A 26,256-nucleotide genomic window follows, 5' to 3' on the forward strand; every position below is an offset into this window, starting at 1 on the left:
GGCCCAAACACAAAAAACACTACTCGAATCAAAAAAGTTGCTTCAAACAAAAAAAAACGTCACTTCTATCAAATAAAACATTTCCAATAAAAGAAAAACAGTGTTCAAATGCATTTTTTTGAGTCTCAAATATTTGTTTGCATTCAAACACTTTTTTTCTTTTATTGAATTTTTTTTTTTTATTGAATAATTGAATAATTTCGACACAAATCTCCCTCCATAAGAGTGGAGCTATAAATAGGGCGAGCTATTTTCCGCGGCAGCGAGGTGGCGCCGCCTCCGACCTGCGCGTAAAGACGCATTAAGAGGCGCAGCAGCCGGTAATCCGGGCGAGGTCCAGCCTACTACCGTTACTGCCGCTCACCTTTTCATTGATGGAGAGGATAGACGGGGGATTGAACTCATTTTACTGCTAACTTTAGCTTTAGAGAACTCGTCTGAACTTTCAGCTCACAGATCAACCTCTCTCCTTTTACGCGCTCGTCCTGCACATGCGGCCGTTTCAGGGACGTCTGATCCGCTTGCGTTGGAAATGTGTGGCGACTTCCTCAGACTGCGGTTATTAATGGGACTCCCGTCTGCCTTGCATCACCCGGGGACGGCTGGACACTGATCCGGATGGACAGCATGTCTCCACAGCAGCAGCAGCAGGAGTGTCTGAGCCGAGGCGGCGGCCAGCAGGACAACAAGCGGGTGGGTGTTCCCTCTCATGTTTTTTACTTTTGAGAGAATCACACTTAGAAATTGAGTTTTTGTGTCATTTATGAGTGAGATTACCAGGTTCTCTGTGCGTAAAATGGGGCCAGTTTGGCTCCAGACGCGCAGCTCTCACGTGAGTGCGTTTAAGGACTCCAACAAAGTTTCATTTAAAAGTTAAAGGCCTGGATGGAAATGTCATGTCAAGCTTTAGAAATATGCTTTTAATTATAATCAAGAAAAAAAACTGTTTTATTCAGTGGTACTTCATAGTTTTTTCACCAAGTAAACAAAAACACAGAACATCAGTTCAAATTTATCCTTTATGTATTCAGGAAAGTCCCATTGAGATACAATATCTCTTCTGCCAGGGAGTCCTGGTCAAGATAGCAGCAAAAAAATAAATTCAGTTTCATATAAAAGAAAATACATACAAGGACAAGTAACTTTACAAAAAAAAAAAAATATCAAAACAAAAAACAAACATAAAACATACAAGGATCAGAAAGCTAAAAAGAATTCATGACAAGAATGACACTTGATTAAAAACAATGACATTGTTCTGTGAAAACTGATTTTAACATGTGTTTGAACATGTTAAGAGAGGGTAAATATTTAAGGTTGAGTATGTGTTGTAGCTCATTCCAAGCTTGCGGTGCATAAAAGGAAAAGGCTGATTTACCCAACTCTGTTCGAGTTCTTGGGACCTTGAGGAGAATTTTCTCTGATGATCTGGTATTATAGCTGCTAGAGTAATATTATAAAAAAATGGAGCATTAAATCACTTTTGTTCCCTTATTTTAGGCAACACTTCGTTTTTAAGTTTTCTGATACGGAAACGTGGAGTTTCGGATGAAATGTAAAGTTATTTTTTCTTAAAACTGAACAGTTTCATCAGAATCAGAAAAGGGTTTATTAACACTCACAAGGAATTTGTTGTGGTGATTGGTGCAACACAATACAAATATATATATAAGAGATCAAATAAAATGTATAGACAATAAAATAAAATGTATAAACAGAAATGTGCAATATGAGGTTTTAAAGTGCCGCATGAGTCTGTACAAAAAGTGACTTAGGATGACTTAGGACAGATAAAATGTATAGACAGAAATGTACAAATGAGGTTTTTAAAGTGCCGGATATCATTTATCAACAGTGAATCCCCGAAGAAAATAATCAAAAGAGCGATTGTGATGAAAATAGTTGCTGTGCTGCTGATATAACGCTTTATGTTTGGAGGACGAGCTCTCAGTTCGCTTTTGATGTGATGACCTTTACCGGAAAATGTCATACCCCCCTTTTAGAGGCCGCCGTGGTCTTATAGGTGAGGGTTCCGCCTCTGCACCTTCAACTTTTCATCCATAGTTTTAAATGAAAGCCCCCGTATGACCTCCCGGCCTTTCATCGTGTCTGGAGGTATGACACGTTTGACGGTGATCCTCCACACACAACCTCCATCTCTGTGAAACATTAGTTTAGTTTTCACTCTGACAGGTGAAAAGCTGGAGCGGCGGGAATGTTTCACCGTCCTGTGAGCAGGTTAAATCAACAATCTTGCTTTGTGAAATGTCAAAAATGTGTGGACGCGCTTGTCGGTTGCAGGAGGGAGGAAGATAGATGTTTGCAACTTCTTGTTGGACTTTCAGATGTAGAGTAACCCGACAGAGAAGGGGAACTTGATGAGGGATGGACGGGGAGTGAAAGGCTTTGAGGCTTTGAGGCCTCTGGCAGGAGGTTATGATCCAGGTCCTGGTCCAGGTTTCTTCCCTCCTAAAGGAGTTTTTTCTTGCCACTGTTTGGCTTAAGGTTTTTCTCCCACTAGGGGAGTTTTTACCTGCCATTGTTTATGTAATAATTGCTCGGGGGTTTATGTTCTGGTCTCTGGAAAGATCCCAAAGACAACTTCTGTTGGAATAGACACTAAATAAAATTTAATTGAATTTAAGGGCCCCTCAGTGGACCCCTCAGACCGCTAAGGTTTCTGAAGAGTAGTTTGGAAGCCAGTGTTTTAGGTCTCCATGAAGGAACGGATGTAAAAATGGGAGGAAGGGTGGAATGAACAAGCCTGGCACAAACTGATAACCAGCGATGGCAGGTATTGCCACCTGTCAAGGATTGTGATGATGCTACCACCACGACATCTGAACGACACATTCATCAAAAATGCAAAGCGCCTAGTGGCTGAAGACCCCTAATTATGCAGGAATGTGTGGCTTCATATCGTTTACCTGATGAGGTTTAGAAAAGTTTACTGACACAGTTGTCATAGTAGGGAAATCTGGTTTTGAATCCAAAACCATCTTTTTGTTTTGTTTTTTTAAATCCAGGCTGCAAATATGTTTATTTCTGCTGTTCAGTTGGACATTGGACACGAGGGTCAATGGAGATCGACTCAGTTTTGGAGGCTGCCCCTAGTGGTTAGTTGAAGAACTGCACTTCCAGGATCACAACAGTTTCCGTTTCACAAAACCTAACAGTTGCAGTAACTTCAGGGAAATTTATCTCCAGACAGCTACGATCTGCAGGTGTTGTAAGGATTCATGTTTGTTCCCACCTCACTACGCTTTATTGCAGTTGACCGTTTCATTTCTTAACCCTAACAAGTGGACAAGAGGCTATCGTAGCAGCAATCACATGACTCCTGCCTCCAGAGACCGTCTCACTTTATATTAAGTGCTCTTTGGTTAATACCATGTTTAACTTTGTTGGAGAACATTTGTAAGCGCCGATAATAATGATGTTACAGTTGTCAGTCGATGCAGAAGCACGCTCACCTCCAACATCTGGAGTCACAAGGACGACCTCAGAGCCGTCTGCACGGCTGCTTATCTTAAAACCCTTAATAATTGAATTAAAGCAGAAATTTGTGAGGGGGAAAAGATGGACTTATATCACGAAGCCTAAACTACCAGCAAATGGCCGCTCTCTTCTTCTTCTTATCCAACCCTTGTGTTAGCGGAGCCTCAGCAGCGCAGTCGGCCGTTGTGTTTAAACGGGACTTCCTGCTGCACTCAGACCACTCTCTTGACCTAAAACGTGTCCAAACAAGAGGAAGGACGACGCTCAGCTGCTTCGCCGGAGCGAGAGGTCGTCCAGCTGCTACCAAGTATAATCTGACTAGTAGGGAAACAAACAAGAGGTCGTGTTTGTCAGCCTGCTTCTTTCTCACAAATGCTTAGAGTTTAATAGTCGTGGTGGGGCAATCGGGATGAGAACCATAACAGAGGAGAGGACGTCCTCGGGGCTGCACGCAGCAGCATGTGAGCGGCTGCAGCTGAGCATGGAGATTGTGTTTCAACCCTCCTGTTGTCCTCGGGTCACAATGACCCGCCACTGTTCTAAAAAGCAACCCAAAATCCTTTAAATGGTCATTTTTTAACTTGAAATTTAACTTCCCCAGCTAGGGCAAGTAAGAGGAAGAGATGTCTGTTCTGCCCTCAAAAGAACGACAATACTGTGTGCTGCAGGTGTAATAAATATATCTGCAAAGGCTGCACTTGCATACTGCCCTATATGTGCTTATTAGTTGAATGGGATGTGTTATATTTCATATTTTTGTATTGTACATTATCTAAAATTGTTCACTGGAAAAAAAAAGTCATTGGGATGAAGAAAAATGCATTGAAAACAAATTTTTGCAAATTTACTTATAGAAATGAAGAGGGAAAACTTAAGCATTCACGCATTTTGTGATGAATGACAAGTTGTTTTCTTCAAGCAAGATGAAATTTGGTGTTTAAAATTCAATTAAGGTGCTTATAATGGGGTTTTAGTGAAGACCGGTCATTTTGACCCGGAGGACACAGGGTGTGTATTCAGAAATGAGTAAAATAGGAGGGTTAAGAAATAATATCTCATGTTTAGAAGGTATCACGTGCATCATGAACGTACCACGAGTGCCTCTGACGGATGGTAATGGTGCAGATTTCAGTCTTTATTTGGAGGAAGTGGGTTAATTCAAGCTTTTGTGTATGTTTTGCAGCGGTTTCAGAGCTACCGGCGTCAGTCCGCCCCATCCCTGGTCCTCTCCAAGGCCCTCACCAGGTCCAAGACCCTCTCCAGGTACAGAACCTTCAGCGTCCTCACTTCTCACTCATTCATTATGTGTGCGTCAGGCGCGTAGCCAGTAATGGGCCTGGATGACACTGGCCCTCCCACATTACTCACTGGCCCTCACAGCCAACTTTGATCAAAATACATGTTTCACATAAACATATTGTAAAAAAATATATGAGAAAAGGTATAAATATAAACGTGATTTGTTGTTGACGTGTCCTCAGCCTTTATTTTTTTCTTCTGATTAAAACAGAACTTTTGAAACAAGTTGTAGGAGCCTCGGGACATAATTGATTGCTCTGGTTCCGACAGATTGAGCTGCCTTTAGCCAGCAAGCTAGCCGGCGTTGCAGCCGACTTTATCGCCACAACAATGGCTAAACAGAGTTCATTGATTAGTTATTTAAAAAAACAAAACTTGAAGAAGACACGCCACTGCCAGGGCCTCGGACTGAGTCCCCCCAGCCCACTTTTTCACACAGTCCCAGAGGAGGTTAGCCCTAGGGTTGCCACCTTTCAGAAATAGAAATAAGGGACACCCCGATTTCAGCAGCACAGGCGCCAAAAAAAGGGACATCCCCAAAACTTCTAAACTGCATAGAAATGTATTTATTTTATATGAAAAAACTAAATGCTTTGATTTAAAGTTTAAAGTGCTTTAATTGCATTTAACTTGCATGACTGTACAGACAGCCAACCATACTAGCAGCTGAAATAGCCTCCCATGATGTGTTCGTCCCTCAGCCCAGATGTAGAATATAGGGTGAAGGTCGGAACATTAGAATATGGTGTAAAAGTTAATTTATTTTAATAATTCAACTTAAAAGGTGAAACTAATATATTACATAGTCTCATTACACGCAAAGCAAGATGTGTTAAACCTTTATTTGTTATTATTTTGATGATTGAATTGTTTATTGATTTCATAATATAAAGATTTTTTCATTTGGGGTTTTCATAAACTGTGAGTCATAATTACCAAAATTATAACAAATAAAGGCTTGAAATATCTCACTTTGAATGTAGTGGGAAATAATATATTTGTTTCACCTTTAGTTGAATTTACTAAGAATGAAGTTTTGCAATATATTCAAATTTTCTGACCTTCACCTGTATATTATGACTTCAATAAATAAGAGCATAATATATGTCCGTATTGGTTCAATACAGAACGCAACTTTTAATTCTCAATTACGTAACAATTCCGTATTTTAAGGGAAGGGTGGCAACTGTAGTTAGCCCTGGCGCTAGAGGAGGTTAGCCCTGGCGCTAGAGGAGGTTAGCCCTGCCGCCGGCTCGCCGGCACCAGCGCTCTCTCCCGGTCAACCTGCGGTGATGTAAACTATGTTATGAAGGATGTTAACACCTCTGCTGTTTGGGTTTATGTTTAGTTGCCACTTTGTACAGTTAAATTGTTTATTATCATTCCTTATTAATTATTGTGTTGTGCGCTGCAGAGCCAATGCGCTGCCAGTTCAGCAAATAGGCTACAATAGTTGCAAATAGGCTACTGGCCTACATAGACAGGGTTTCGTGCTCTGTTGGTTGAGCATGTTGTTTAACTGTCATAATGGATTTGTAATGCAGATTAAGAAGTTAAATTGACACTGCCTTTAATCTCTCTGTGTTTCATGTTTTCTGCTTAAAAGGTTTTATAAGTCTGCTTGTTCTGGGACAATATGTCCCAGCCATTTTTGTCCTGGCCCACCCAAATAAATATTTCTGCCTACGCCACTGGTGTGCGTGCAGATGCGTGACCTCATTCAGGTGTTGCAGCGGTCACAGCGGTCAACCCGCCCCTCCCACGTGCATAAACCCACAGGCCCGTGCAGCAACCCCCGATGCAGCCCTTAGATCTAGTCTCATATCTAATCCTCCTCATGCGGGGCTTATCAGAGGATCAGGCGTCTATTAATAGTCTCCGTCTTTGAACATACTGTATGGACCGGGAAAGTGAAGAATAACTAACCTTGTTATGGTGCTGTTATGACCAGCCAACCAGCGCCACAAGTGTTTTTCTTGCGGTGTCATCAGTTGCTACGCTGAACCGAGCATGAGGCAAACTGCGCAAAGTTGCTGGCTCATCATTCGCCGTTGTTTCGTATTTAGTGATTTTGCCAGAAGAAAAAAATTCCACTGATTTATCGAGCAGATGAAAAAGGCACGGAAGCAGCTGGTTCTTGTTCTTTCTAATAAAAACAAAACTAATTAACTCGTTATATCTTGTTTACTTAATCGGCCCCAACAGCCAGGAGGCATCGAGGGTTTCCGGGAGTTTGTGCAGGACCAGGTCTTGGCAGGGCTGCTGTCGCTGGACTCTTGTTGCGAGCGGAATGTGTTAATTGGAGATCTTTGGAGGCGCTGACATGGACGTGTTGTGAGGAGGGAGACGGGGCTCAGCCCTGATGCCAGGTTATCCCAGCAGGTCCATGCAAACACAAAACCCCTGCAAACAGTTTCCTCTGGAGGAAATCAATAAGAGTCTGTTGGCGGGACACTTAGAACAAGCGCACATTGTTTTTGACTGAAGAGTTCGGATATAAAACGCTCCCAGCTTCTATAAAAAGCCGGTTTTGCTTCGTCTGTGGCCAGAATAAAGAATCTGCACAATGTCAGCACAACCCTGGAGGGAGAGGAGCTTTGAGTCTGATCAAATAACACATCTCCGGGTTCAGTCAGCAGATCAGATCATATGTAAAGTCGCTGTGAAAATGAAAACACAAATACATATTATCATTTAAACTCATATTTTATTTGCAAGACTTTTCGCAACAGGTCAGTGACATTTTTTGGTATAAAAGGAGCTTTTTATAAAAGCGGAGTCTCTGAATCTTCAAAAACAAGCCATCATGTACAGATTGGGGATAAAACATCATCAAAGGCTCCAGGAATCTGAAGAAATCTCTGTGTGCATGGGCCGAGGCTGGATGCCCGTGGTCTTGGAGCCGTCAGGCGGCAACTCAGTAAAAACAGGCCTGATTCTGGAAAGATAACCGCTGTATGAGCTCAGCAGCAGCTCTGGGAGTAAGCTCTGCCATCCACCAACGTACACTAAAGCTCTATTAACCAAAGAACAGGATTTGGATGCACCACTATCTTCTCTGGGCCAAAGCCGGTTTTAGAAAGGACTAGTCTGGGGTCCAGCAAAGTAAAATCTTCAAATGCTCTCTAGAAACCTCGAATGATGCTTCCTCCAGATCAAGAAGAGGGGAGCATCTAGCTTGCTTTCAGCACCTCTGATGCTGCACTATGGGACGGGCAGCTGGCACATCTGGAAAGGAAACATTAAAATGAATAGAATGAAAGTTTCAGTTTTAGAGAAACATGTTTAATTCATATTAAATAATAAAACGGTATTAATCCCCAAAGGGAAAGTAAGTAGTCATGAGTTAAGTTTCCTGCTTCGTTCAGTCATCTCCACAACAGAACCAGTCTTCTGTATATCTTTGTTCAGTGTCTTTAAGGCCACGTTTACACAGAGCCGGGTATTTACAAAAACGGATATTTCCCCCTCTACGTTTACACGAACCCGCATGAATACGCTGTTAAGGTGCTATGAGCAGCCAAACCTGCAGGGGGCAGTGTAACGAGAAGCGTAAAATTATGCTAGCCAATCAGAATCCCGGAAATAAACGTCAACAAGTGACACGTGTGAAGCCTGAATAATATGGTTCCGCGTTAAATCGACGGCGTAGCCTACGTACGGTGCGCGTCGCCGCGTACCCTACGCCGTAGGCTCTGCGTTGGTGTAACGCGGAACCATAAATCAGCCTTGACTGCCAGTTACAAGACGACACAAGAGTCTTTCGTTTGGAGTTACTTTTAAGTGTGACTTTAAAATATAAAACAAGTAAAATACAAGAAAATATTGACGGTGGCCAAACTAATTGTAAACACAGGTCGCACAAATGATGCTGGTGACGTTTCCGTCGCATAATGTGACGTTCTGAAGCCTAAATGTCCGTTTCCCTCCGTTTACAAGCAAACGTGAAAACTGAGTTTTTGAAAATCTCGACTTTGGCCGGAGTTTTCAGAAATGATCGTTTTTGGTGACTTTGAGCTTCGTTTTCGTGTAAACGAATGGCCAAAACGCATGAAAACGCCACCGTTTTTGCTACGTGTAAACAGGGCCTAAGTCTCTGGTTCTGATGCTGCTCCCCAACAGATGACTCGGATGTGACTGAAGTCTCGACAACAGACTGATAGAAGATGTAAAACACCTTCCTGCAAATGCTGAAGGACCTAAACTTCCTAAAGTAAAATCTGGTCCATCCTTCCTCATAAACAGCACCAGTGTTGCATCTCCAATCATCTCGTTGGTCTTGTTTACATCCAAGATGAGATGATTGTTCTGCCACCGAGCCACAAAATGATCCATCAGCTCTCTCTACCCAGTCTCTGGTCCACCACTGATTCACCCACAGCTCCAGAGTAATCAGAGTATTTCTGCAGATGACAGGACTCCCACTTGTGCTGGAAGTCTGAAGGTGTACAGCATGAAGGGGAGTGGTGAGAGTACAGTTCCCTGTGGTGCTCCTGCGCTGCTGAGCTCCTGGTCAGACACACAGCTGTGGGCTGTCTGTCAGGTAGTCAGTAATCCAGGTGTTTGTGGAGGCCTGCACCTGTGTGTGTGATGGAGTGTAGTGATGCAGGCTGGATGGTGTAAACGGTGCTGCTGCTTTGTCCAGATGACTGTGGCTTCAGTCTCTGCAGCGGTCTGGTCTCCTGACTGCTAGAGACGGACAGGCGGGAGGTGGAGGAGGGGCAGCATCTCCTGACGTGGGAGGAGACGACAACGGAGCAGCAGCTAGATCCATGACTAGGTCTGGGGATCGATTCAAATTCTTAAGATTCAGAATCGATTATCAAGATTTGATTCGATTCGTTTCCGATATCGATTTGGGTTAGTGATTGGGTTAGTAAAACAGTTTTTTGAGTTGTTGCATGAATTATATGACTGTAGTTATGCAACATATTAATACTAGTATTATATTGAGATTCAACAGCAAGTATTGGCAGCTAATGATGCTGTAAGGACCAGAGCCGTCTAGGAGATTTGCGAGGCCCTGTGTGAAATGTCCGGGGGGGACCCTAGAAATTTTTGGGTTTTTCGGGTCGGATCGGGTGTCTATATGCGCAATTTTAACTCTCCAATTAGCAAAATACTGGATACATTCCCCTGCCTCATCATCATCTCTTGCCTCAACGCGGGGCCCCATGGCTGCTTGAGACCCGGTCGGATCCGTGATTTTTGTAACAAATTTATCAAACGAGCCTTTCAGAGAGGCATTAAACTCTTCCATTTTCTTTAGTTTTTTTCTTTTTTCATCCCCTGATGGAAATTTCCTGATTCTGTCTCGTTCTCTCGACATTGTGAGACAGTTTGTTCCAACTCCACCGTCTGGATCAGAGCAGCTTGTGTCTGCGCTTGGTCAGACGCAGTTGTATTGAACAACAAACACGCACATCATTGCACATATATTTATTGATATGCACAGACTAGTACACATTTAGGTGTGTAATAGAACGTGACTGTTGATATTTATAAGGGAAAAAAGGAAAAAAAAGAAATTTGAAATAGCCCATAGCGCGAGGCCCCGTGCAGTCGCACGGTTCGCACACCCCTTGCGGCGGCCCTGGTAAGGACCAATCAGCTCCCAGAATGCTGATATAACTGCTTTCAGAAACATCGTGGGGCAGAATTATCTAACAGATCCAGGGCAGCAAACAGAGACGGATGAAATCAGTTTTATTTTTTCCATTTTCGGTCTATTTCGGTCTTTAATTTTTGAGAATTTGTTTTTTAGCATTTTATGCAAATGTAACCCCAAGACAGTATATAAAGTAATGAAATATAGACAATTTATGCAATTATAACTGAAAACTTTAATGTTTTCATACCTTTAAACATACTTAAAGGCAAAATCATAGCACCAGTTATTCTCGTGTCCAACAAAACATTCCTTTTTTACGCATAAACAAAAAAATACCAAAAGATGTAATGTAATGATGAAATAAATCGATCTTTAGACATACAGGGTCGGGGGATGATGGGAGGTCTTGCATCGTTGAGCAAGACGCAGCTAGAGTCCGAGCTGCATCCGTTACAGAAGAGTAGAAAACAAGGAGAAAACAAACACTCGTAAAGTTTCAGCAACTGCTCTCCTCAGTTGTTTCTTTTAAAAAGAAGTGGGGATGCAATGAAGTAGTAAACACCACCCCACTCCAAAGTCTTTAGAAACATTGACATGTTGAGACCAACACTACGTTTTATAATCTTCCAGTTTGTTGAATCTACTCGTTGGAAAGCCCTGCGATGTTGTCGTGGCTGTTTGAAAAGCTCAGTAATCGGCAGACTTGGCGTGCTCACTCAAAAAGACCAAAAGTATGTCACCGGGTGCCAGTCCAAAAAACATGTCAAAAAATCCAAATCCGACAGCACTCACTGTAAGTACAAAACTTTTAATGCATAGTTAAATCACTGCACAGCAGCAGAGAATCGGACGCGCTGAGGACGGCTGTAAGCTGAAACGCGTCCGATTCTCTGCTGCTGTGCAATGATTTAACTATGCATTAAAAGTTTTGTACTTACAGTGAGTGCTGTCGGATTTGGATTGTTTGAAAAGCTCTCCATCACTATTCAGAAGGAACAATCCCTCTTCATCTGTAAGATAATCAGAAAGGACCGACTCTGCAACGCCTCCTCTTCAGTAATGCTGGAATCTGATATCAAAGCTCATGAATGAGTAATTTTCCTGCATTCGGGTCGTTTTTCTCTCAGTTCCTGCAGGACGACTTCCTCGCTGTGCTTAACAGGATTATTCTTAGTGGAACATGTTTGTTAGTAACTAGAAGGGGATCAGAAGTTCGGTGTTTTAGGAGGTCTGCCAGATGGAGAGACAACGATCTCCCGCTTCCCGAGAGGCATTTCCCCGTGTGATGTGATGCTCCTGACCTTACTGGAACTTTTAACCGGGTTTATTAAGGAGATTGAATTATTCAGCCGCCATGAGCAGCGGGGGCTGACTCTACGTTTACATCCAGATAACGTCGATGGCCTTGGGAACATCTGAGGAACCGCAGGATGGGACCAATGAGTTAGCTGCTGCCCGGCATTAAGGTCCAGTCACGCTGCTGCTGAAAGAGGTCACTGTATCTGCGGGGGATCTGAGGACTAAAATGGCGCTCAGCAAAGAGCAGCGCTTCTGTGTGACCTCACAAGGTCGGCGTGGAGGCTAATGGCACTTTTCCACTAGTACCTACTCGGCTCTACTCATCGGCCTGGTTTCTTTTCCATAACAATTCAGCACCTGGAGCAGAAGTAGGAGGTTGGAGAAGCTGCTGTGACGTATTTGATTGTGTGATCTAAACGAAGAAGAGAACAACACTAAAGATGTAGAACCTGGAGGAGATGATAGATGTGATGCTGGGTCTGTGGCTTGTGTTTGATATCAAGTTAAAAAATGAGAGTGAGAGAAGCTTTTTTAGTTTGTCTCTGCGCTGCTGAAAAGTCAGCTGGGAGCCACGAGCAGCTATGAAGTGACAGAGCTCCTGGTAGATCTGGTTGTTCCTTATCGCCCGTCTAGATCCCTTTTTAATTCTCTCCTCAGCCACCAGGTTTATGAACATCTGCAGCTCAGAGTTGGATCAACAGACTTTTGCTGCCATTGCTGGTCGAATAAAATGAACAAGAAGCCGCCGTCAGAGTCGCTCTTTCTCTGATGTCACATCCTGACTCAGACGTCTGACTCCAACCCCCCGACCAATCGGTGGCCTGTAGTGTGATGACGTCAAATACAGCCGACTCAGCCGGTTTGAGTAGTTACAGAAAAAGTATCTACTCGGCACATTAGACCCCTGGTGGGAAAGCGCAAAACCGAGGAGAGTTGAGTCGGGCTGAGTAGGTACTAGTGGAAAAGCTCCATAAGTGCCCGATGGAGACCGACACTTCCCAACCAGAACCCTAACGACTCTTCTGTCGTCAGGTGTTTGTGATCCACAGTCTTGGGTTTGAAGATTACTGTTTTTATCTTGTCCCCAGAGAAAGCTTCCTGGTCCCCGTGTGTCCAGAGACGTGTCCGCTGGTCCAGTCCTTCCTGACCGGCGCAGAGCGCTCCTTCCTCCTCCATGGACAGGCTCAGCTGAAGGCCGGGATGCAGACCCAGGACCGACACCTCTTCCTGTTCACCGACCTCCTGGTCATCGCCAAAGCCAAGTAAGCGTACGTGACCCCCTCCACCCTCCGCCAGGTGACCCTGGCGCTGCCTCCTAACCTTGGGGTCTCGGCCCCCAGGTCAGCCAACCACTTCAAGCAGAAGACCCAGGTGAGCGTGCGCCAGATGTGGACGGCCAGCTGCACGGACGAGGTGTGTGAGGGAAGCACGAGCCCGGAGCGGAGCTTCGTCATGGGCTGGCCCACGTGGAACTGCGTGGCCATGTTTAGGTGACGCACGCACACGCACAAGCACACACACATACCCAGCTGGAGACACACGCACACACTTATACGCACATACACACGCGCGCACACACACATATCCCTCTGCACATCAATACTCATACATGTGATGCAACGTCTGGACCGTGATTAAACATGCGCAGGGTTTGTTCTGTGGGGTCACCACCATGTTTACGGGTCCTGAACCCTCTACAGTTGTTGCTCGTGGGCACGCTGCCCTACGTACGAGGCCGCCCTACGTACGAGGCCGCGCTACGTACGAGGCCGCGCTACGTACGAGGCCGCGCTACGTACGAGGCCGCCCTACGTACGAGGCCGCCCTACGTACGAGGCCGCCCTACGTACGAGGCCGCCCTACGTACGAGGCCGCCCTACGTACGAGGCCGCCCTACGTACGAGGCCGCCCTACGTACGAGGCCGCCCTACGTACGAGGAGTACGAGGCCGGTCTACGTACGAAGCCGGTCTACGTACGAAGCCGGTCTGCGTACGAGGCCGGTCTGCGTACGAGGCCGGTCTGCGTACGAGGCCGGTCTGCGTACGAGGCCGGTCTGCGTACGAGGCCGCCCTGCGTACGAGGAGTACGAGGCCGGTCTACGTACGAAGCCGGTCTACGTACGAAGCCGGTCTGCGTACGAGGCCGGTCTGCGTACGAGGCCGGTCTGCGTACGAGGCCGCCCTGCGTACGAGGCCGCCCTGCGTACGAGGCCGCCCTGCGTACGAGGCCGCCCTGCGTACAAGGAGTACGAGGCCGGTCTACGTACAAGGCCGCCCCGCGTACGAGGCCGCCCCGCGTACGAGGCCGGTCTGCGTACGAGGCCGCCCTACGTACAAGGAGTACGAGGCCGGTCTACGTACGAAGCCGGTCTACGTACGAGGCCGCCCTACGTACGAGGCCGCCCTACGTACGAGGCCGCCCTACGTACGAGGCCGCCCTACGTACGAGGCCGCCCTACGTGTTTCTGCTTCAGCCACGGTTGTATCCCGGTCCCGGGTAACACTTGTGTTTGTGCTGCAGCTCTGCCGAGCAGAAGGAGAAGTGGCTCTCCGTCCTCAAGAGGTAAACTCCCAGCATGCACCATCAACCACGCGTACTCCTTGTTGTCTTCAGCTAACGCTGCTTCGTCCCCGCTCTCGCCTGCAGTCGGATAAAAGCAGAGAAGGACGACGAGGAGCCAAAAACCATCCCTCTGAGGGTGTACGGGAAGGGCATCAACACCTTCGCCGTGGTGAGTCCCCGCGGCTGTAGTCATGGTAACAGCCACCTGCCCCCGAGGCTGTAACCTCCTGATCCCTCTCCTCTTCAGACCAAGACGCTCCCGGTCAGCAACTGGGATCCAACCAACGAGGTGATCCGGCTGGCCCTGCAGCAATTCGGCATCATAGTGAGTACGGCAGAACCTGTTAGTTGGACCGGGGCGGTTCCTCCACATCAAAGGGCTGCGTCCCCTCTCACCCCCGCCTGGTGGCATGAGCATGTCACCCAGTTTAAACCATGTTCAATTCAATTCAATTTTATTTATATAGCGTCTAATACAACAGATGTTGTCTCTAGACGCTTTCCAGAGATCCAGAACATGAACATGAACATAAACATAAACATAAACCCATGAGCAATTATTACATAAACAATGGCAGGTAAAAACTCCCATAGTGGGAGAAAAGCCTTAAGCCAAACAGTGGCAAGGAAAAACTCTATGGGCTCAAATTAATGCCATAAGTATTTTGTATCTGTAAATAAACTTTGTACTTGTAGAAATATTTTGTGCGTGTGCAAAAAATATTGTACTTGCAAAAAATATTTATATTTGTACTCGTAGTTGTAAAAAAGTTTGTAGCTTTTGAAAAAAAGTTTGTAGCTTTGTATCTACAAGTACAAATATTTTTTGCGAGTACAAATATTTTTTTCACACGCACAAAATATTTCTACAAGTACAAATATTTTTTGCAAGTACAAATATTTTTTGCACACGCACAAAATATTTCTACAATAACAAAGTTTATTTACAGATACAAAATACTTATGGCATTAATTTGAGCCCATAAAACTCCCCTGTTCTGTGAAGAGGTGTCAAGTAACGAAGTACAAATACTTCGTTACCTTAAGTAGAAATTTTGGTTATCTATACTTCACTGGAGTAATTATTTTTCAGACGACTTTTTACTTTTACTCCTTACATTTTCACGCAATTATCTGTACTTTTTACTCCTTACATTTTAAAAACAGCCTTGTTACTCTATTTCATTTCGGCCTTTAAAAAAAAACTATCCAGTTAAATTGCTCCATCCGGATAGAGTGAATTTGGTTGTGGTTGTTTCAGATGTTCTTGTCCAGTTTTGTTCTTACATCCGTTCCCTCAGATTCCTGCAACTAAACTTGGATGTACATTCCAATAAATGTTAGGATAAATGATAACATGCCTCTGAAGTTTGACTTTTTGCACCATTACAATACTTATAGGCAACTAGTCATCATATCTTCTGCTCTCTGAAACACATGTTAATGCTCAATAGTACACATATATGGTTCTTTAATATATTTGCATTATACTAAGATGCATTCATTTTCAATGGCTTTTGACCTTAATGGCTTTTTCCCCCTTACATTACTTTTACTTTTATACTTTAAGTAGTTTTGAAACCAGTACTTTTATACTTTTATTTGAGTAAAAAACTTGAGTTGATACTTCAACTTCTACAGGAGTATTTTTAAACTCTAGTATCTATACTTTTACCTGAGTAATGAATGTGAATACTTTTGACACCTCTGGTTCTGTGTTTGTGCTCAGGGACAGGTGAAGGACCACCAACTGTGGGTCCTGTCCAAGAGGGACAACACGCCCTACCCGCTCATCGGTACGAGTTCCCCGCACAGCCCCGTCATGTTGCACCTTCAGGCCTCATCCACACATTAGAGCAGGCGTCGGCAACCCAAAATGTTGAAAAAGCCATATTGGACCGAAAATACAAAAACGAAATATGTCTGGAGCCGCAAAAAATTCAAAGTCTTGTATCAGCCTTAGAATGAAGATAACACATGCTGCAAGTATCTATATTAGTTATAACTGGGGGAGATTTATTTTTTCATTATGCACTTTGAGAAAAATGTCAAAATTCTTGAGAAAAAAGTTGAAATGTCGAGAAAAATGTTGAAATTTCGAGAGAAAAGTCGAAATGTCAAGAAAAAAGTCAAAATTTCGTGAAAAAAGTTGAGATGTCAAGAAAAAAGTCAAAATTTTGAGAAAAAAGTTGAAATGTCGAGAAAAATGTTGAAATTTCGAGAGAAAAGTCGAAATGTCAAGAAAAAAGTCAAAATTTCGTGAAAAAAGTTGAGATGTCAAGAAAAAAGTCAAAATTTTGAGAAAAAAGTCGAAATGTCGAGATTAATGTTGAAGTACAATCTGGAGAAAAAAAGTCGAAATGTCGAGAAAAAAGTCAAAATTTTGTGAAAAAAGGCGAAATGTCGAGATTAATGTTGAAGTACAATCTGGAGAAAAAGTCGAAATGTTGAGGTTAAAAATTTCGAGATTAAAAAGGAAAGGAAAAAGGAAGGAAAAAGAGAAAAAAGGGAAAAAGGAAGAAAAAGAAAAAAGAAGTAGAAAAAAGAACAAAAAAAGAGTAAAAAAGAGAAGAAAAAAAAAGAACAAAAAAAGGAAAAAAAAAAAAGGTCAAACATTTTTGAAAAAGCTCAAGGAGCTACTAGGGCGTCGCTATGCGGCTCTGGAGCCGCGGGTTGCCGACCCCTGTACTAGAGCCATTGATTCGGGGGGAAGAGTGTGACACAGCTCCGGGGGGGGGTGAGGGTGCTCTCACTGAAGGAGGTGCCGGTTCCGTTCCCCAGGTCACGAGTTCCCCTTCAGCATCCAGATGAGTCACGTGAGGGGGGGCGGGGCCAGGGATGCTGCCGCCCCCCCACCGACGGTGGAGCAGCTGCAGGCGTCCAAGCAGTGTCAGTTCATCCTGAAGCCCCGCCCGGCGGAGCCGCCGCGGCAGCAGCACGTCCCCGCAGGTGCAGTAACAGCTGACCGCCACGACGCCATGGTCACTCCCACCCGTCCTGTCTTCTGCTTCCATGCATGCATGTATTGCTGACATCAAGCAGTGGTTGGCCCAGAACTTCCTGCACTTTAACGAAGACAAAACAGAGAGCATTGTGTTTGGGGAAACTGCAACGACTAGCTTTGGCGCCTTGTCCTCTACTTTCAGTCCTTATGTCAGAAATCTGGGTGTGATTTTTGATAGTTTTTTCAAATTTGACAGGCAAGCTGATAATGTCGTTAGGACAAGTTTACGCCTCCTAGCCAAAGTGAAATCTTTTTTTAATAACAACCTGGAGAAAGCTGTTCACGCTCTGATCAGCTGGAGATTAGACTATTGTAATGCACTATATGTTGGTGTCTCCAAGTCCTCTATTAGCCGCCTTCAACTAGTGCAGAATGCAGCTGCCCGTCTTTTAACTAACACTCAAAGACGTGAGCACATTACTCCGGTCCTCCATTCACTCCATTGGCTTCCTGTCCATTTTAGAATTGATTTTAAACTTTTAATGTTTGTTTTTAAAACCCTCAACGGCCTATTTATCTGAGCTTTTTACGGTGCGTGAGCATGGCAGGGCATTGAGATCCTCAACTGTTGTTGGAAGTGCCAGGTCAAAGTTCAAGCGCTGGGGGGGCCGAGCCTTTTCAATCCCCCCCCGGCTCTGGAACAAGCTCCCCTGCAACTTACATACTATCTCTGACCTGGGCCTGTTTAAATCAAGGCTTAAAACCTATTTATTTAGAATGGCTTTTAATACCCAGTAGTGTGGTGACTTTTTACTCTTTTTCTTTTATTCTCTTTATTTTTTTGCTCTGTCTTATGATTGTATGTTGTATTTCTTTTTTTTTTCCAACTTTTTTTATTAGGAATTCACAGATGAGATGATACAATTTCACAGGTGGTACTTACAGTGGTCTGCGTTTTTTTTTTTTTTAAATACACGACAAATAAAAACAAATACAAACAGAGAAGGACGGAACACAAGACAAAGCGTAACAGAATAAGACATGAGAACTCAAAGTATTGTCGTTGTGCAATTGGCATATTAGAGTTGGATCTAGGTTCCACTTGAGAAAAGATAAATAAAAAATAAAAAAAGATGGGGGATAAATAAGCAATAATCCATCCCAGACACAGACATTACATATATACAAAAATACACATACATACAAACACACTCATTCACTCGGGGAAGGGGGGGGGGGTGTTTATTCTGCTCACAGCTTTTCTAATTAGTCCTCAGGTTCTTCATCGATGCTGAGTGAGTGAATGTGGTCAAAAAAAGGTTGCCAAGTTTTGTTAAAGGCTTCCAAGGAGCCCCGACGGGAGAACCTAATCTTCTCCAGCTTAATGCAGTATAGGATTTCATGTATCCACTTATTGTGCGTGGGCGGAAGCATATGTGTCCATTTGAGGAGGATGAGCCTTCTAGCGAGTAAAGTTGTGAAGGCTATGACTCGTTTCGCAGTGTTAAGCATCCCAGTGTGTCGTGGTACTCCAAAGAGGGAAGTGAGGGGGTCGGGGTCAATTGTGCTACCCAAAACCCTCCCCAGCGTATCAAACAACTCCAATCAAAATAAAGACAATTTCGGACATGACCAAAACATATGCATGTAATCTGCCGGTGATAGTTTACATCTGTTACAGGAGTCAGCCCTATCTGGGTAAATCTTCGCTAATCTTGCATTGGTGTAGTGGCTCCTGTGTAGGATTTTGCATTGAAGTAGACAGTGTCTTGCACATATAGAAGATGTGTGTACCAGATCTAACATATGATCCCACTGATATCAGTCCCAAAGTCCTGACTCCACACAGCTTGAAGTGAGTCCAGTCTGGTTGGATTAACGGCAAAAATTTTACTATAAATGATAGTATATTGTATTTCTGTATGTTTTATTCTGTAAAGCACTTTTGCTCAACTAGAGGTGGCTGTAAAGGGATATATAAATAAAGTACATTTACATTTACATTCCAGATTTCTCCCAGAAACCCTTCAAACGGCGGCGGTCCCTCATCACCTGGGCCTTCTGGCGCGGCTCCTCGTCGCACCTCAACGAGCTGTCGCTGGCCGGGCCGCGGGGCTGCTTGTTCGGGCAGCCGCTCGCCGCCGTGTGCTTGGAGGACGCGCTGCCCAAGCCCGTCATGGTGGGTCTCAGGGATGCTCTTCATTACCTGGCTGTTCTAAAGACGTGACACCCCCCCCCCCCCTCTCCTCTCCAGGACATGCTCTCCTTCCTGTACCACGAGGGCGCGTGGACGCGTGGGATCTTCCGGCGCTCAGCGGGGGCGCGGGCCGTCAGGGAGCTGCGGGACTCCCTGGACGGCGGGGGAGGGAAGCTTCCCCTGACGCGGGACCACGTCTTCATCATCGCAGGGGTGTTTAAGGTAGATTGTGTTTGTGTACATCCCGGCCCAGTCACCTAATCTGGATTAGCATCTCATGATCTGTAGGGATAACAGCTGCTGTGCACGAGCGCTGAGCCCGGTCACGTCTTTACGCCGCAGCGGCGCAGAGCCGTGAGGTGATCTGCGTTCACCACGGAGATGCTGCTCTCTGCTGGGGGCGGTCACGTGATCCAGGTTCAGGGTTTCACCACCCTGACTCCACCTCCGAGCCCACACCATCAAACTGCCTCCGCCGTGCTCCACACATGACCTGGTCTGCTTTACCTTCAGGCCCGTTTCTTTTCCTTCTCAGCGTTCTCGGTTTCATCTGTACAAACAATCTGACCCCAGAACATCCCAGGTTGTTTTTGTGCAACATCCTCGTCCGTTAGTGCCCGTGGTCTTCCAGGACCTCCTGGTGTCGTTGTTTCCTCTTTCAGAGCGTACCACACTGTTGCTTTGGTTCACACCGGCGTGGTCTCGGTTTAGGACGCGACGCTTCTCCAGCAGGTCCTCACACACATGCAGGGCCCTCAGGTATCGGCAGTACTCGAGTTGTAAAAAAAAATCAGAGGGGATGGGGGATTTTATCATATGGGGACAGATAATTTTTGCTGATTACAAATAATATAATATATTACTAATAATAGGACTGACCAAAACACCTGCAGAAATACTGCAGGAATGACATAGCAGCAGTTAAATGCAGCCTTCTGTAAGCTTTAAATATCCACTGGGCTTACATCAAATACATCAAAACACAACAATAAAAAACCGTTTTCTGAACTTATCAATATGACTCTGTCCTTCACAGGATAAGTAAAATGGATCACTGCAAAAACTCAAAATAAGAATATTTGTCCTATTTCTAGTTAAAATGTCTCATTTTAGTAAAACGATCTTATTACACTTAAAACAAGACTCATCACTGGAAAAAAACAACAATTTTCACCTGTTTCAAGTAGATTTTCACTTGAAATAAGTAGAAAAATCTGCCAGTGGAACAAGATTTTTTTGCTTGTAATAAGAAGATAAATCTTGTCCCACTGGCAGATTTTCCTACTTATTTCAAGTTAAAATTTACTTGAAACAGGTGAAAATTGTCAAATAAGTTATTTTTCTGGTGATGTCTCTAAATGTTGAAATAGCAGTAAAACCACATTCATTGATGAAATGACATAAGGGATGGAAAGGGGGGATGGCAGTTTTACAGGGGGGATGATTTTGACCCCTCATCCCCCCTCAACTCCAGTACTGGGTATCGGTCTGTGATGGTCCAAGCCTTGATCACATGACCGCGAGTAGACGAGCGTGGTGGAGGTGCAGCATGGATGGAGATCTTCTTCGAGATGGAATACAAACGAATAAACTGCAGTCGTCCTTCTCATGGTTCCAAATAGCTTTTTCTTCCATGGAGGGACCTTTTCACTCCCTGGAGCAGGTAGAGCAGCAGGTAGAGCAGCAGGTAGAGCAGCAGGTAGAGCAGCAGGTAGAGCAGCAGGCAGAGCAGCAGGCAGAGCAGCAGGCAGAGCAGCAGGCAGAGCAGCAGGTAGAGCAGCAGGTAGAGCAGCAGGTAGAGCAGCAGGTAGAGCAGCAGGTAGAGCAGGTAGAGCAGCAGGTAGAGCAGCAGGTAGAGCAGCAGGTCGGGGGGGTTGGGGCTGCTGCTCAAAGACTGGTGCAGGTTTAATGTCCTCTTCATGGTTCTGCGTCTCCAGGACTTTCTGCGCAGCATCCCGGGCAGCTTGCTGCGCTGTGAACTACACGAAGACTGGACAGATGTGCTGGAGGAAGAGGATGAGGAAGACGAACAGGTGCAGGACGTAGTGAGGTAAACACAAACGGGGGTTGCAGGACTTTCATCCAATGAGATGTGGGCTCTGACAACAGGCTGTTTCACGCAGGATGATCTTCCGTGTGGGCAAAGAGAACATCATGCTGCTCCGATACCTGCTGGCCATGCTGCACGGTATCCAGGGCAACGCTCAGGAGAACCAGATGACTAGTTTCAACCTATCGGTGTGCATCGCTCCCAGCATGCTCTGGCCTCCTGGAGAGCCGTGCAGCTCGGAGATGGAGGGAGAAGGAACCAGAAAGGTGAGAGAGCTGTTGAGGCTTCAGGATGGACTCTTCACCCCCCAATTCAATTATAGCGTCTATTCCAACAGAAGTTGTCTCTAGGATCTTTCCAGAGACCAGAACATGACCCCCGAGCAATTATTACATAAACATAACATAAACAATGGCAGGTAAAAAACTCCTCTAGTGGGAGAAAAACCTTAAGCCAAACAGTGGCAAGAAAAACTCCCCTTTAGGAGGGAAGAAACCTGGACCAGGACCTGGATCATAAGGGGGACCGTCCTGCTGAAGACCAGCTGGGCAGAGCAGGAAAAGAGAGAACAGGTCAGGATGTCAGCAGGTATCAACCTAGTTTCATCTGACAAACTTCTGCTAAAGTAATACCTAAATCTAGATCCAGGGTATGACCAAAACAGTGTGTCGGTTTGTTTACTTTTTGTTAAATACCCATCGATTCTAGAAGAGAATTAAAAGCTAATTTAAGATTATTGATTTCAACATCCATCCATGAATGTTAAAGTCACACACTATGATGAATTTATCTGTACTGATCAATAAACCAGATAGGAAATCTGAAAACTCAGACAGAACCTCTAGATAAGCACCAGCAGGGGGCCGGTACACTACCACTAACAAAACTGGCTTCTCTGATTTCCAGCTCGGGAGTTTCAGACTAAGCGTGAGCCTTTCGAACGTATTATAATCGCAGACTGGATTTATAAATTGCTGCGACTCTTCTGCCTCGGCCCGTGCTTCGATGAATATGATGGTTAAGTAGCCGGGCGGGCATTCAAACTAACATACTCTTCCTCCTGTAGCCACGAATCCCAACTCTTCAACCCAGTCGCACCAAGAAAAACGCTTTTACACAGAGCTTTTACACAGAGCTTTCACAGTAAATCTCCACAGTCACGTCTGAGCGGGTGTTTTTAGCTGAAATATAGATTTAAACCTGATAATACATCGTGGAATTTGACCCAAATCTCAGAGGAGCGTTCCTGCCGTCATGACTGTGACATTTACAGTAATCTGTCTGAGCGCCACAGAGACGTTCAGCAGTTCAGTTTGCACTTTTCCTTTCTGCTGATGGCAGATTATATGACATCTATACCCGTTGAGCTGTCTGAAATGTTACTGTGAACAACGGAGGCAGAAAGAGGATTAGCGGTTCCTTTGAGAGCAGTTTGACTTGTATTGGGTCAGAAATGTTCCAGCAGATCCAAACAGCAAAGGGCAGCTTGAAAACTCCTCGCTGGTGGAGTTGAACCGCTAATCCTCCGCTTGTGCGCCGCAGGTTTGTGAGCTGGTGAAGTTCATGATCGATCACTGCCAGCGGATCCTCGGGGTGGACCCGGCGTCCCTGTTCGGAGGACCGCCCCAGCGGCTCGACGAGGAGGAGATGGCATCAGGTACCCGAGCGGGAACATGTCTCAGGGTGGCTCTCAGTGTTTGACAAACGGATTAAAAACATGCCGTTAAGGTCCTCAGGAACAGTTCCCATCACAGAGCTATTTGCCCCAATGTGGGCAGAGGTGGCATTACTACTTACAGTGGCTTTAATAGAGGGAATGCACATGACGTCACAGATGCGACTTCACAGCGAGTGGTAGAAAGACTGAACGGCAGCGTAAACTTTCAGTTTGAGCAACTCAAAAACATCTAAAATGGGAAAGAGCTGTTGTGCGATCGACTGTACTCATAGATTTAGCAAAAAATCTGAGTTATCATTTTACAGACTGCTGAAAAATAAGCTTAAGAGAGACAAATGGATCGCTACAATTCGCAGAAACAACTGGATTCCAGCAGTGGTGTAAAGTAACGAAGTATTGTCGTATTGTCTTCGTTATTGTACTTAAGTAAGATTTTTGAGAATTTGTACTTGTATTGATACTTTCATTTTTCTGTACTTTTACTTTTACTTCGTTACATTTTCAAGGAAAAAAATCGTACTTTTAATCCGCTATATTTAAAATTGGACACGTCGTTACTCGCTACAAATTAAAGAACAGCACAGCGGGGGCTGATTTATGGTTCCGCGTTACACCGGCGCAGAGCTACGGCGTAGGGTACGCGGCGACGCTTAATGTTGTCACTGCATACTTCAGGCTGGGGGTGGACCTGTCAGCGGGGCCAACGGGGGACAGCAGCAGTGATGAGCAAAGGGAGAAATTAAAATGGGGTAATGGAAACAAACGCTAAAGGGGTCAGAATAATATCACCATTATTTAGAGTTGTAAGCAAATTCTTGGATTCTTCATTTCTTTGCAATCCTTTTGAAAATAATTTTGTACTTTGAATTTTGTACTTTGTACTTTTTACTTTTGTACATTTTACACCATGTACTTTTGGTACTTTACTATATTTAAGTTGAGGTACTTTTATACTTTTACTTAAGTAATTTTCAAGCAGAAAATTTGTACTTTTACTTAAGTACAATATTTTTGTACTTTTTCCACCTCTGGATTCCAGGCACTGAAACGTGGATTTGCGGTTCCCATTTTGTATCAGGTAATGTTGGATTTTTGGGTAGCTAAAGTTAAACGGTCAAATCATAAAGTTCGGTTTCCTCGTCACTTTAATTTCTACAACAAATCCTGCCTTGAAGTCGGACCAAGCGTCAAGACTTTTGTATGCCTTCAAGCTTTGCTTCGTGTATTTTCCCCGGTGTAGAAATTAAGTACATAGAAATATCAGGAAACTGGATTCGTGGCCAAATATTAATGTCCATGGACCACTGGTTCTTTAGGTAACTGTACGGGTCACTGTCAAGTCCAACTGCCTTTAATTTAAGCTGATAATCGGCTGTTATCCCATCTTCTCCACTAATTGCAGCCATTTTTGCTAAAGTTTTGCCACTCAGTGCGAATAAGGGGGCTGGTCCAGTGGAGAAGTGATGTCAACGCATATCCTCTATAATGACGTTTCCATTTCTGTGTGTGTCCCACCACCCCCTGCACCCCCTCCCGGACCTCCAGAGTCCTGGCCGTACCCTCTGACGGACTCCTCCTACGACAGTCTGGAGAACGAGCTGGACAACAGCAGCGCCGGTTCTCCCGGCTCCTGCAGCCGGAGGCGGCTGCAGGCCAAGCCGCTGCAGGGCAGCCTGGACTCCATCCTCACCTGCAGCGACTACGACCAGAACCCCGACCCGGAGGTGGGCCGGCCCAGAGGCCTGGAGAGGCGGCGGAGACGGGAGCTGTCCCCGTCCGGGGGGGTCTCCTCCACCCTGGACTCGCTGTCCCTGGAGGGCGGGCGCTCGCAGCGGCGCTGCTCGGAGCCCGCCATCGCCTACCCCGCCCGGCTGTGTCCGTACGTCTCCAGCAGCGCCGACGCCCTCACGGGGGACGAAGACGACGCCAAGGACCAGCCTCCCAAGAGGCTGAGCGTCTCCCGGAGTCGGAGGAGGAGGGGCTGGGGGGACGGATGCTCAGCGGGTCTGCGGGCCAGCACCTCCAGCCTGTCCTCCACCCCCGTCTCCCCCGCACCCACACACTGCTCCCTCAACTCCCTGGACTCCCTCAGCGACCACCAGGCCCCCAGGACCCCCACCTCTCCTGCACCTCTCACCTGGGTGACGGGTCCCAAAGACCCCGCCCCCAAAGACCCCGCCCCCAAAGAGCCGCTCAGCAAGGGGGCGTTAAAGAGCATGGGCCTCCACCCCAACTGCTGGCTGAAGAAAGACCGGAGGCTGTCCCTGACTCAACCGGAGCCAGAGACGGAGGGGGACGACCGGACGGGGGTGAGGTCACGCCTTCAAACGTCTTACTTCCTCCTCGGAGGGAAGCGAGATCATGATCATAGCTTAGATACAGAAATTAAAATGTGTAGCACGTTATTACAATTCAAAATCACCTATAAATACAAAATAATTAATACATCGGTCAATGACGAATAAGGATTTTCAACAGGTCAATTTCAAAATAATAAAAAAAAGAATATCTATTGCAGTAGTTCAAACATTAAGAATGTTGTGTACACATAAATTCATATAAAAATTTTAATTAAGTGATTTCAGAGTTTTTTGTCATGATGAATTGGCACTAGCCTTAAAAAAGGTCATGTGACGCAACCATGATTCATATTAAAATAAATCAATTTTTCAGTTTTCAGTATTACACAAGAATGGTGTGACATGATATTTCATAAAATGGACGTCATCAGTCAAACTTTGTTTGTATATTATGATGGAAATATAAATACAAATGTGTTGCAATCTTACACACTACAAGTGATTTCAAAACAAGAGTCATGGTCGGACGGTCACACCACATAACAAAATCCCAAATAACTAGTATTCTTTTGTAAAATTCAAGTGAGTCCATATGTGGGACAGGTAGTTCATATATATGCTATTTTTTATCCATTTAAACCTTTTTTGAATTGAAAAAAAATCTGTTTTTCAGAAAATATAGGCATCACGTCATTGACCCACATATAAAACAAAGGTATAATACACATAGGGCATGTACCTATGGACATGTGTGTGTATATATATATATATATATATATATATATATATATATATATATATGTATATGTATATATA

The 26,256-nt window shown here is 45.0% G+C and overlaps 1 protein-coding gene across 1 annotated transcript in view; it reads left to right on the forward strand.

The window, feature by feature from the left end:
* The first annotated feature begins 366 nt into the window (after positions 1-366).
* LOC133424828 (rho GTPase-activating protein 20-like) overlaps positions 367-26,256 on the forward strand; it is a 30,484-nt gene continuing 4,594 nt past the window's right edge. Inside the window, exons 1-15 of the mRNA XM_061715358.1 lie at positions 367-693; positions 4,682-4,761; positions 12,796-12,969; positions 13,048-13,197; positions 14,230-14,271; positions 14,356-14,440; positions 14,519-14,596; positions 16,001-16,067; positions 17,053-17,220; positions 19,225-19,394; positions 19,470-19,634; positions 21,350-21,462; positions 21,536-21,728; positions 23,005-23,119; positions 24,686-25,534. Of these exons, the coding sequence (XP_061571342.1) occupies positions 619-693; positions 4,682-4,761; positions 12,796-12,969; positions 13,048-13,197; positions 14,230-14,271; positions 14,356-14,440; positions 14,519-14,596; positions 16,001-16,067; positions 17,053-17,220; positions 19,225-19,394; positions 19,470-19,634; positions 21,350-21,462; positions 21,536-21,728; positions 23,005-23,119; positions 24,686-25,534 (2,524 nt within the window). The 5' untranslated portion in view covers positions 367-618. The remainder of the gene's footprint in view (positions 694-4,681; positions 4,762-12,795; positions 12,970-13,047; positions 13,198-14,229; positions 14,272-14,355; positions 14,441-14,518; positions 14,597-16,000; positions 16,068-17,052; positions 17,221-19,224; positions 19,395-19,469; positions 19,635-21,349; positions 21,463-21,535; positions 21,729-23,004; positions 23,120-24,685; positions 25,535-26,256) is intronic.

Source organism: Cololabis saira, chromosome 24, assembly GCF_033807715.1.
Source record: "Cololabis saira isolate AMF1-May2022 chromosome 24, fColSai1.1, whole genome shotgun sequence".
In the NCBI taxonomy this organism is placed as follows: Eukaryota; Metazoa; Chordata; class Actinopteri; order Beloniformes; family Belonidae; genus Cololabis; species Cololabis saira.